Source organism: Cygnus olor, chromosome 9 (assembly GCF_009769625.2).
Source record: "Cygnus olor isolate bCygOlo1 chromosome 9, bCygOlo1.pri.v2, whole genome shotgun sequence".
Taxonomy (NCBI): Eukaryota; Metazoa; Chordata; class Aves; order Anseriformes; family Anatidae; genus Cygnus; species Cygnus olor.
Window position 1 is genome coordinate 9,117,137 of NC_049177.1, and position 12,970 is coordinate 9,130,106.

Here is a 12,970-nt window from a genome sequence, read left to right on the forward strand (position 1 = left end):
GCGAGCCCTGCGAGCCTCACCGCCTCACGGTAAGGGACGGGTGTGCCTAAGCCCCGTGGCAGCAGCAGGCAGCAGCAGGCAGCCGTGCCCTGCGATCGCTGCCCGGGGCGGGCAGGTGGCACCAGCCTGGCACCACCCCGGGTCTCCTCACGCTCAGCCCCAGCAGCCTCACGTTTCTTCGGAGGAGGGCTGCCAGAAGGCGGACGCTGCCTGCTGTTAGGCGTTCAGGCTGTTAGGCGTAGTGCTGTTACAACGGGAGAGACAAAAATGGATGGGCTGACTGCAGACTTGGCTGTGCGCGCAGCCAGCTCTGCTGAATTGTTGGCCGTTAATTAATGAGATTGTCTTTTACCCATTTTCCAACCGACGGTTAAAATATGAGCATTGATCTCAATCCATTACCCTGTTTTTAACAAATAATTAAAAATACTCAATCCATTACCTGTTTAAATAAAGTATTAAAAAATACCAAATGCTAGTTTAACCTGTATGATTCTAAATGTTTGCTGCAGGACTGAAAAATGAGATGTTCGGGCACCATGAAGCACAGGGAGCACAGTTTCCATCATCAGTCCCAAGCTCATAAGAATATTTGTGGCAACGGTGAGTCATATCGCAACAGGCTACCTTACAAGATACAAATAAAGTTTTAAATCAGTTTTGGACAGCAGCTCCCTGCCCCATTAGCATCGCGTTACCCCATCAGAGCACATAGAGCTATTTAAGCGCCCAGGACACAGCTCGGTCCCTGGCAGGAGGGGCTGGGTGTTACAGGTACCGCTGCACCCCGCGCTGGGGAGCGGGATCCCAACGGGGGGACCACCGCCGCCTCGCTGCGTTTCAGAAGGTGGCCTTCAGACGGGTCTTCTGCCGTCTGAAGCGAGTGTAGCGAGTGTGAAACCCCCTCACGGCCGGCAGGAAGCGTGGCTCCTCGGAAAAACGTCCCGCCTGGTTTGCCAGCAGTAACTGCCCGCCGGGTCACGGCTGCAGGACCACGGCCGCCTGCCTGCCTCCCCCTCCGGCCCCGCAGCAGGCACCGGGGCGGGAGGCGGGCCTGGCCCCGCCGCCTCGTTGCTCAATTTTTCTTCCCTTTATAGGAAAAATATGCGCGGGGCCCGGGGGGGCTGCCCTGAGTCACCGGGGGCCGCCGCTGCCGCCCACGCCCAGGGGCCCGGGCCGGGGCGGGGTCTGCGCTGCCCGCCGGGGCCGGGGCCGGGGCCGGGGCCGAGCCGAGCCGAGCCGAGCCCCGACGAGCGGCTCGGGGCCCCGGGCGCGCCGCCATGACGGGCAGGTAAGGCCGGGGCAGCCCCCGGGGAGGCGGGCGGGGAGCGCAGGGCCGGCAGCCGGCCTGGCGGAGGGGCAGAGCCGGGCTGCCCCAGCGCGGGTCGCCCCGGCCCGGGGAAGGGCAGAGGGTGGGACGGGGCCGGAGCGGTTCTGGGCTGACCCCGCTGTGGCTCGGGCCCCGGCAGCCCGCTCCCGATGTGCCCCCGCGCCTCCACCACACACCGAGCTGCTCCCCCGGCCGCTGCCCCCGTGCCCCTGCGCTCGGTGACCTCTTCTTTGGGCTGGCCTCGCGGATGCGTGTTCCGAGAACTCCTGAAATCGGGAGTTCGGTTCTCCTCCCGTGCTGTCTGACACTGGGGAGCTCTGTAATGTCCCTGAATTGACAGATGTAGGTGAGAAAAGCAGCGGGGAAAGCGTTTGCTCGCATCTTCTGAGGGGTCGCACAAGTGGCGTTAGTGTCTGATCGCTTCTTTTCCCATCCGTAAAATAAAACCCAGATATTATGAAGCAGTTTGAAAATAAGCTTGATTTTGTAAAGTGTCTTGAAAGACGTGAAGAAATAATATTAACAGTAGTAGGATGCTTTTTCTAGGGTCGTCATCACCCTGAATCCTGCTGTCACTATCGTGATTCTAAAGCATTGTTATTTGTGACCAGAAGCCCTGATACGGGGTAGTTTGTCTCTAAGTATTCACTCTCTTGTGTAAAGTCTTGATGTCTGGATTGTGCTGCTGCTTACAATTACTTGATGTATATCGTATTTGGTGGGTTGTTAAGTATGATAATGCACTGAATAGTCGTTCTGTCCCCACTGATCATTTTGACCAGTGTTATTTTTGCTGTCTGTGATGACAAATTGTTGTTGATAGGTGGTTGTACATGCTTAAAAAACTTTGTTTTTTTGCCTCCTGTCATAAGGTTCCTTTTTCTTCTCTGTCTAAATGACCACTTCTTGTTCTTCTGATGTGTCACATAGGTGTGTATTTACAAGTTCACACAAATTTCTCAAAACTAGAGGAAGACTGAAGAGTCTTAAATGTTCACAGGTCATGGTACCCATGCAGCTCCTAAATAGAGACAAAAAAGGGAGGACCTGGGAAAAGTGTTGTCTGTGAAAACCCAACTTACTTTATTCCCATACAGCTTTGGTGTGGTACTGTTTAGAATGACGTGTTCACCTCGGGTGAAATCATGCAACTACAGAGGACAGTGGGAAATGACTGCGCGCAGCAATCCTCATCTTTTCTCCTGTGCTTCTTCAAAAACTTGCCTTTTAAGTTATAAGAAGTTATTACTGTGTTCATAAGAAGCTCTGACATGAAGCATGAGGCTGGGTGGAATGTTCCAAGGAAGCTGAGCAGGGAGGGTAGGTAGAGTGCACAGTTCTCCAAAGTAATGCAGGACTTCTGTCTCCTTTCCTTCCAATGTACTTCAGAGGGTTGTTAAAGTGAGCAGGCCTTGGCTTTGCTTTTGAAAAGTCAGTTGCATGAATGCAAGTGTTGCTTAAAGTTTTCAAAAACATTTATACTGGAAAGTTTGTCAATTATGAACACTTGTGAATTTCCTAGGACAGAGTGATTATCTTAGACTGGCTGTTTCTCAGCAAAACAAAACCTGCCTTTGGTTTTCAGTGTCTGGGAAACATTGGCACAGCTCAGCACCTTGCCTGACTGATGCCATTTGGCGAGCACCATGTTCAGCAGTGGTTTCAGGGTAGGCCTGACTCCTAAGTCACGGGGAGGAGTTCGGCATGGAGAACAGGCTTCCTTGGACCAACCCGTGGGTCACTGAGCTGAGCTCTTGCTAGATGTTGTCTGATGTTTGTTATGTGGTAGTGCTCAAAATCTGTCTACAGTATGTAGACAGATATCAAGCTTTTGAGATTGAGGGCTTCTGAGGTTCCAGAAGGAGATGAACTGCTTCACAGGTGGAGCATCTCCACAACATTGAGCAGTGGGAACCTTCCAGAAGCAGGAATACGACATAAATGTGTCTCTAGTCTTGAAACCGTTGACACACCAAAGGGGATGATTTTGTTTTTGTGATGGAAGGGGATGATTTTGTTTTGTTTTGCTCTGTAAAGCGAGGAAGACTGTAGGGAGGATGTGCAGTGCTGACACGTAATTATTTTTCGCTTCACTTTTCTTGTCAAATAGGAAAAAATAGGAACTCACTTCTAGGTACTGTGATTACCGATGCATTATTAGTGATTAAGATAGGTGAAAAATAAACCAATTTTCATTTTTAAGTGTTCGGTCCTTTTTAGCTGCAGAGTGTGTCTTCTGAATTTAGGTAGCTACAGTAATTTGATTTACTGATTTCTAGCATTAGGGAAAAATATAGTTTCAGAAAATACAAAGACGGATGTGTACTTCTATATATTCATTGTATAAAATTATTAAAAATAAGTGACTATTTAGCAAGTGAAATCCAAATACTACATGTATCCTATTATGAGCTTACATTGCTAGTATGTGAGGATTTGTTTTATGAGAGAACACTGATAAGCAGATCACTGGAATTTGCAAATGCTAGAGCTGAATGCCGTGTCTTGACAGAGCAGTTTTACTTCCCTGTATCTTAATGTTAAAGGAGCTGTTACAGCCCCTATTTCCAAGAGTAGTCTGTGGTTTAAAGGGATGCTGTCAGCTTAAAAAACAGAACAGCCTCTGTTTGAACATAGCTGTTCCAACTAAGATCAAAAGATAATAGGACAAAAGAAATTAGGGAAATATATATTAATTTTACTAACTTATGTATTGTTTAACTACATTTGGAAATAAACTCTGAAAGATAATGTAATATAAATATTAGATACATATACATACATATATGTAAAAATCAGTATGTTTCTAAGCAACCTTTCTATATTTTGCAGTGGTGAGTAAAATGCAATTTATATGATTTTTGGTGCCTTTAGCACCAAATGCTACAGTACTTCTTTACAACTAAGCGCATGAAGACAGCTTGTGTACTTGATTTGGAGTGTTTGCTCCATCTCTTAATTTTTGCCTTTTTGAATATTGTTTTTTTGTGTCCTTCTTTTCCTCCTGTGTTTTGCCTAGTTTTCTTTGTTGGTTGTGACAGAATCGTTCCTAAGAAAGAGGAGCAGTGAATGACCAGTGGGCAAAACATTGTCAAATGCCCAAAGTAGGAAATAAAACAGAATTGAAGATAATTTCATTAAGACTTTACTGCTGTGCTGTTGCGTAGGGGACATAAAGGTAAAAAATGCCTGTGCTGTATTGTGTTGCCTTTGGAAATTAGTATAGAGATAATAAAAAGCCCAAGGAAAAATGTTCCCTTAGTGCATGTTTCAGGGCATAATTATTTTTGTAAGAGATCTTTGTCATCACTATGCTTGGTCTAATTGGGATCTGGATACGCCTCTGTACTTCCTGCAGTCAACAAAAGAAGAACAGCTGCATTTACAGATCTGCTTATTGATTGTTCCTAATCCAGTTGAGGTAAGAAATAAGGGTATGTTATTTACAATTAGCCAGTTTTTGACTAGATGCTTTTTAATTCATTAGAGAGCTGCTGCTGTGCTTGTGCTCCATTTTATGAAGTAATTGCAAGTAAAAAGGTTTGATGGATGAGCTGTAAAGGTTGGTAGTATTAAAAAAGGTTCTTTGTGCAGGATAGAAAGTACCTGGATCAAACTAATAGATGTCTCACCTGAGTTATAAGCAGCCATTTCTACTTTTGGTTTGGAAAAAAATGTGGTTTTAATGTTACCATTTTTCCAGCTAAGTATGTTCTCTGAGACTCTCCAGATGCATTTTAACTTGTTGAAGGATCCCTAGTAGTCTGTTCTGGGGACACAGAGGTGCTTCCCTGAGGAGAACTACTTGTTAGTGCCTAAAAGGAATCTAGCTGCTTTCTGCTCTGCTTTGGCCCAGAAGTAATCTGCTGTAAGATTTTGTCATTGACCCTCTCTCTTAAAAGTGATCCGTCAAGAGGGAAAGAAAACCAAAATCATGCATTTTCACATTTTCACTATTTATGTGCAGGGCAGTAAGAACAGGAATAGGAGTGAGTGAGCACGTGTGTGTTTTAAGGGACGGAAGACAGGATGGTTATTGTTTTGATTCCCCCCCACTTCACTCCCCTTGCGTTGTTTTTTGAACAAGGGACTCACAGTTGTCTGCGGAAGATTGGCTATTTGAAAACCAGTAAAATCGTTCTGTAGCAGCCAGGATGGTAAAAGCTTAGGTGTTTGAGAGGGGAGGTGAGTTTTGGCCAGATTGCTTAAGGCTGTGGGAGATAAAATGGTGCAGTGGCTTGATGTTTTGCTTTATATTAAAAGTAAAAAAGGTGACTTAATATTGCATTAAAAAGTGTTTTATCACTTTAAAAGGTCAGCAAAATGACTCATTTTGGAGGATATTTTTATTCTTCCTTTCTATCTTCTGTATTTTATTTTTTACAGTTCCATTTATTCTTCTGTTCCGTAAAGTAGGAATGAATAAAGAACAAATGCAGTCTGCAGGAACCAGTAGTGGCAGATTGCTGTCAGACCTGAAACTTGCAGCGACATGTAGGTTGAACTGTAGACTTTAGGTTACTGAAATGATCATGTTCTCTGTTAGTGCCTTTTCTGGTGGATCCCAGTAAACCCTTCTGGTTTTATTTAGAGAACAGAAAGGATCTCTGCTGGTTAACACTTACCTAATACTTATGAAATCATCACTTCTCCTTCTTTTACTTATTTTTCCTCCTACAGCTTGCCAAACTGTAGTCATGGAAGGCATTTCACTGTCATGCTACAAAAATCCTCCTTTTTTATAATTTACCAGAAAATAATTTGTTGGCAATGACTGTTGAGATGGGTTTCACGGTGATGCTGATCAGATGACACTGATTCAGCTGTGCACATTGTCCTCCATTCCTTTCCCTTTGTTCTTAAAAACTGACTTCTGTATTCTCCATTTTTTTATTCTTTTTATCCTCCCTGCCCACGGTGCCCCGAGCCCTTTGTGCTCTGTAATCCCTTATCTCCCTTGCAGGGGTGGGTGGAGAGGGGGAGCCTTAGAAAGGGCGAGCTCCTGGTTGGGGCCCTGCTCGGTTCCCTTCCCGGCAGAGAGCTCTGGAGGCTGGAATGCCAACTATGTGCCTTCTGCCTGCTTCCTGACCCTCCGCAGCACGCGGCTTCTGCAGGCTGCAGTGTGTCCGCAGAGCAGGAGCCTTTATGCTCTTGTTTCTTGGAGCATGCTTTATCCAAGTGGAAGGAATGGCTCTGCTGCTTGCTGTGTCCTCAAGGCACTGCGAGTTGCAGTGGCCAGCAGGCAGCCACCGTAGAGCTGCCGCGGGCTGGTACTGAGCTGCAGTAAGCTAAAGTGCTCGTGGGCAACAGGTCTAGTCATCGAGTTTGCTTTTCTGTATTTCTCTGTTGCTTTGATCGGAGAGTCTTCTTGAATTAAATGGATTAATTACGAGAAGACTGAGGACTTTTTTTTAATACAGTCTCATCTCCTGGATGGTGGGATTTATCCAGGTACGGTACGCCAGTGTAACGGAACTAATTGCTGGTGCAGACTCCTCGTGTGCTGCCTGCAGTAGGTAATTACCAGTGGAATACAGGAAAGAGGTTCTCTGATCTTGAAGACCGTAGCAGAATGGCAGATGAAGTGTAAGAAACAATGCCTGAGCAGAAGCGTATGCATCCTGCTTTAGCTCTTCTAAAATGTAAAGGCAACTCCCCAAAGGAAGGTGACTCACTGAATATCAGTGCTGCTGGTGTTCTCTCCAGTCACCTCTCTCCATTCCCCTCCACAGTGGCATTGGGTGCCATGGCTGGCTTGAGGCTGCAGGGGCTGGCATCCTCCAAACTGTACCAACGCCGGCAGGATCGGCTAAGTGGCACAGGGTCACTCCTGAGCAGCAGGACAGATACAGCAGCTGGGAGACGTGGGTATGTCTCTGAGGTGAAGGGAATGGTGTTGATGAAGCATTTCCAAGATCTGATAGACGTTCATTTTCGGTGGTGGGTTGTTCCTTTTTTTTTTAAAGTGGGAATTGTATGCACACAGCAAGAGGGGATGAAGTCTGTTTTTATTTCCAAGAGGCTTATGAAGGAAAGGACTTTCCTGACGGGGAAGCTTTCAGTTTTTAACAATAACAGGAAAGCAGTAATGGAGAACCTTTCCCATTTGGAAGCACTGTGCTGGACTGTTCAGATCCAGCGTCAGGGCTGGTCTTGTTGATGGTGAAGCGTTTAGGTACTGTGAGAATAAAGTATTTCTTTCACTGTTTGTGAAATGCAGTCATTTTTCAAAATGCTGATACAATTTTACTGCGCCTTGATTTTTAGGGCTCAGTGGTCTGTTTATTCTGTAGATAGCAGGCTAGTTGATTTTACTTTTTGTAAATTAGTCCAGTCTATCAGAAACTGAAGCTTCTAGTATAGCTGCTTCTCGAGCTTATTTAGAGCACACCAGACAAAGCTGCTTAAATCTGCCCAGACACCTACATGGCTTGGTTCAGTGGGTAATTTTCCTGTGTTTCAGACTAAAAGTGTAATTGTCTCCTCAATTTTCATTGAAGTTAACTTTGGGCAGAAATTAATTAATATTTAATACTGAACAAATTAATTCAAATGTAAGTAATTTATTGCATTTTGGGAGAATTGTGAGCTGCAGCAGAAGTATGGGATGTGAAGTCTGCGTCACTGGCAATAGCAGTGAGCATGCAGTAGAGGAGATTTTCTTCTGGCAGCCAGAAGTTTTGCATTTCAGTCTTTTCTTAGCTAGAGATAGCCCTGATGATTACCTGCAATAGAGCAGTTGGTTTGGCCACTTGGTTTGAACCCTGCATCCCTCATTAGAGTAGGAGGACAGTAAAGAAATGTCAGCCCCGTTGAGGGGAGAGGATGCTGTTCAGGAAGAGCGAGAAGCACGTGAGGGAGTGGTGAGAGAAAAGAAAATAAGCATTGAAAAAGCAGCAATGAAACAGACCTGTAACAGAAAACCAGTGAGACCTGGTGATAAGAAGGACAAGGAGATGATGTAAGATGACAGCATTTTTCAACGTGTAGTTTGCTTTCAACTGTTTGACTTTGTTGGTTTATGTCCCTTCTTCACGCCCAGGACAGTAATCCAAAAGCAGTGTTGCTACTCCTTGGTGGAAATTGATGAACCCATTTGAGAATGATGTGTTTTACCAGTGCTGGTGAACGCCCATCACAACATAGTCATTTTGGTTCCTTTGAGATCATGGAAGTGGAGGAGGGACATAACAGAACGCGTGTGTGAGAAGTTGTTTATCAGGTACACGGTGCGGGTGAAGCGGTACATGCCTGGTAATAAACGGGTGGTTCTGGTGTGCCAGAGGCAGAACCTGTTCAAAACATGCACGCTTCTTGGTTGTTGCTGCTTCCCTGGGCTGGGGGAAGGCTCTGCTAGATGCGTGTCTGTTGAAGTAATCAGTCAGGGGTTACTGGAACTGAGTGTTGCACTACATCGAGGGGGGCTACTAAGTACTCGTGGCATAGGATTTTTTCCGTGTGAATACCGACAGATTTCCATTGCTGCTGCGGGTCTCAGGGGTCTGCCTGCTGGTGGTTTCCCCTGCAGGCCACCTGTATGGATACTGAGGTCTGTTCTCAGCTCAAGTGTGTGAAGCAGCAGAATCGTTTTGCTTCTAAAATCTGTCTTCTACAAATAGCAAATTGTTGTAGCTGGTAGGTCAAGGAGTGAGTGACGAGAAGCTATAAAGATTTTTCTCCATATTGTGACTGTAAGTTGCATTTGTATGTTTTTCTTAATTATCCTTTGGTAGTAAATAATATGAAAAAATATTTATTTCATTGGGAGGTTGGGGCTGTGTAGTCAAGAAGATATGCTGAAAGGCAGAAGGAGAAATTCTGAAAATGTTAAACTATGCTGGGGTTATCAAATGTACAACATATCACACATTTAATACATGGGAATGCTTTTTTTTCTCCAATATTTTAGGACAGGTTTAATAAAATCATTTTATATTTTAATAAAAATACTTTGAGTTTTGAAAATCACATAACCTATTAATAATAACCGTAAAGAAGTTGAGCTAGTTTGAAAAATGTATCCAGAGAAATGTCAACTACAGTGAAGAGATTTCGAAAGAGTGATAAGTGTAGCTAAGGGCTATTTTTCAGCAGTTCGTGACCTGATACACTTCCTCCTTATTTTCATTGGTCATTATCTGTGAAATGAATCACAGCCTGGTATTGTCCCAATAAATACTTTTTTTTTTCTTTGGTCTTTGTCACCATTAAGGACTTAAAGCCCCAAATGCTCAACCATGCCAGGGGGACGGGAAGGAGCCTGGAGTGCTCCAGTTTTTCTCTCAGCTACTGGCTCTCTGATACAGACACATGGTGTTTCTTGGTGTTGTGGTTTAACCTGGCCAAAAAGGGTAAAATGCTTGTGGGCTGAGTTAAAGACAGTTTAATAGGGCAGAACGATGATGAAAGAATACACAGAAGAAGTGATGCACTGTGCAGCTGCTCAGCACCCACTGACTGCTGCCGGCTCCCCCAGCGTTATGGCCTAGCACAAGTACTTTTTTTCAGCTTCTCACCAGCGCTGCATCCCTGGGGACAAATGTGTGAAAAAGAAGGTAACGTTATAGAAGCTGGAGCATTTTAACCAGCTGTCTTGGTGGTTAAGTCCAACATTTTTTTACTGAAGTAATACAGGCCCAATTCCCAGAATCTAGAAGAGAACGTGGTATAAGAACATGACATTTGACAGACAAAAGATGTCTGAAACTATTTGTGGAAAATAAATCCATATTGACTTCAGTGATCTAAGAAGGTAGAATGCTTTCAAATCTTTCTACGGTAACTGTAGCAGCGGCACAGAGTAGGTCTCCTAATAAACTTCCACTTCATGCAAAGGATGATTTTTCTTTTGGAACTTGCCAGCGATGCTGATACTTTACAACTAATATTTCTGAGAAGTCAAAGCGTGAGAAACCCTCTCCTAATTATAATGGTAACTAACTTGTTCCTATAAAGTAGGCATTTTAACGAAGACAATTAGTTAAAGGTAAGGCGTGTAATGATTAGAGATTGGAAGGCATGTTGTTGAGCGCTGGTATTTTGTTGGGTTTACACCGGACAGGAGAGCCTCAGGATGCTGAGCTGGCCATGTTCTAAAAGCCCTTCCTGTCTTTGTGTCACCTGCTTATTGTTAAAACAGGAGAGGATTTTATATTTCGCTGTGTTGCAAAAAATTCGTGAGCAAATAGAATGCAAGAAGCTTTGCATAGTGGCGACTGTCTTTTGTGGGAAGGACTCATGTCTAAGTGTCTTAAGATTGTCACAGGAATTCAATCTTCTGTGTTCGTGCTTGGAATCACCACCACAAGGAAATTTTTGGTGTTGCTTCTCCCCTCCCCATGCTACTGTCACAAGTGTTTTTGCAGCAGTGTGGTAAACTGGATCATAGAAGTGCTCTGAATTAGAACTGTCCTCCCTCCCCCTTCCAGCCTTGGTTAGTTTTAACCTTGATCTAGTTGAAGAAATGCTTGCTCTGTCGCAAGGGAGAGGGCACACAGGAGTGTGTGATTGAGGGAAATTGTTAAACTATGGCATATATGAAGGTGGAACTTTAAATAGATGCAAAGTCATGCTCGTATGGCAGTGCCAAAGTTGCAAATTTTAGCTTGACAATGATAAAACGTCTTAAAAACAGATGCAAAGCTGTAACTGAAAAGACAGCGGAGAGGTAAAGCTCAAGCTCTGATTATGGAAGATCCACAGCTGCTGGTTTGTATCACAGGAGACGCATCGCTGGGGAGATCATGTACCGCTGTACATGTCCTGTGCAGCTCTCACAACAAATTTCAAGTGCCTTGTAATTGAGGCAGAGAACTGTGTTGTTTTGTTTACGGGCTCTTCATTTTGTTTTTCTTTTTTACCAGATTAGTAGTGTCTCTGATGCATAAGAGTTGCAGTCGTTAGCGCATTTGCACAGTGGCAATTCTTGGGCAGCGCTGGCTGTGTCACAGTCACCTTCCTTAGGCCGTTAAGGGAATCTTGTCTGCAGCAACCAAGTTCTTTTAGTGCAAACATTTTCATTTTTTTAATGATTTCCATTTCCAGCTCTTTGAAGTTTTTGTTTTATACTAGATTGCAAAATCTCTAGTGATTTTTTTTTTAGCTGCACATCACATTCCACAGCTCGGAGTTGGATGTTTTGCATCAGTGCGCATCAGCACAGTGGGGAATAAACTCACGGGACTTTTGATGCTTCTGCAAGTGAGTGAGGGGAATTAATTTTTTGAGAGTTAGAATAAATTACAACTCTGGATTTAAGGTCTAAGAGAGGACAGTGAGAACAGAACAGCAGCACATTTGATTTTCACTTGGAATTTAATTACCAATAGATTTTATATTGTTTAGAAGTTAGGCTTTACCGTGAGACTCACTGAGACAGTTTTTTGCTCAGTTTTCTCCCATAACCCAGAGTAATTTTTTCACTGGTATAAATGTGAAGTTGTCTTAATCATGGCTTTTGGCTAGCTCAAGTCTTGGAATCCAGGCTTCAAAATCTTCAAGAGAGAAGCAGTATTTGTTGGGAAGCTTGTATTTTCAAGTACTGTTGCATACTTGGTGCATGATTTAACTAGAAGAGTGGCAATTGAAAGTAAGCTGATTAGATCAGAGGCACGATCTCTCAGCTTTGGTGCAAGCACTGGTATTTTTGTGTTGACCTAATCTTTTGCTACTCCGGCAGGATAAAATGTTTCTTTAACCCATAGTCTGTAGTTTATAAAGTTACAGGATTTCCTGCTGGTCCGTAATTCCGGAGCGTGTCCATTTTTTAAAGCTCCTTCCTATTGCAGTAAAGAAACAAGTTCTAACTGGTTTCTTATAAATCGGTTCTCCATACGTGAAATGATGGCCCTCTCCCTTGCTCCTTGGAGCCCTGCGAGCTGCGGTGGCAGGAGGAAGGTGTGCCCCGCTGCCTGCCCCGCTGCCTGCCCCGCTGCCTGCCCCGCTGCCTGCCCCGCTGCCTGCTCGTTCCAGTTGCACTCAGAGCCCAAAGCGCTGGCATACGAATGGCAGTGTGTGTTTGTAGGGATGCCTCTGACCAGAGGAAAGAGAATCTGCTGCAACTGGAACGTGGTTTTTGAACTACCGCTCTCTGTAAAGAGATGTGGAAAGTAGAACATCAGGTTGTAGAATAGCTCTAACAAAGGAAATGCAGCTTTTTACTACAGTAACAGTTATCACATCTTGAACAATGATGGTTCTGATCTCTAAGTGTGCAAAAATAAACAATTTAAGTAGCTTTGTATATGAAAACAAATTCTATGACTCTATGATTAAAATAAAGGAAAATAAAAAACCTTTAAACCAAGCCATCTTTTATTGTATATACATATATTGTATATTGTGGTTCAGGAAAAGTACTGCAAAATATTTCTGAGATCTTTGATGTGCTGAAAATTATTTATTCCCTTGCCTATAAAACTTCTATCTTCGCAATGGTTAAAAGAAGGATTGCATCGAAACAAGCAACTGAAACTCTTCCCTTATCATAGTTTTTTCCATCCTGTTTTGGACACGAGATACAGGATTTTAAAACTACGTTCTCTTCCTATATAGAGAACTTAGATTACCATGCTGGCAAACATGAAAATCTCTTTGGAAAATGTTAGGTTCATTCCATGTTCTAGGGGAGAAAGATGAAAC

At 44.0% G+C, this 12,970-nt stretch overlaps 1 protein-coding gene across 7 annotated transcripts in view; it reads left to right on the top strand.

Annotated features, from left to right (window-relative positions):
• The first annotated feature begins 586 nt into the window (after nt 1-586).
• Nucleotides 587-12,970, top strand: part of LIMS2 (LIM zinc finger domain containing 2) — a 32,739-nt gene continuing 20,355 nt past the window's right edge. The window contains exon 1 of one of the 7 annotated variants that reach the window (XM_040567621.1): nt 587-603. Coding sequence is in view for 2 of the 7 variants with exons in the window: in XM_040567619.1 (XP_040423553.1) it covers nt 7,077-7,198 (122 nt within the window). In the remaining 5 variants the exon portion in view is untranslated. Of the gene's footprint in view, nt 604-1,136; nt 1,292-1,659; nt 1,677-4,736; nt 4,752-6,766; nt 6,782-7,053; nt 7,199-11,515; nt 11,531-12,970 lie in introns of those variants that run through there. The other 6 variants (XM_040567620.1, XM_040567622.1, XM_040567623.1 and 3 more) reach the window with 6 other exon arrangements.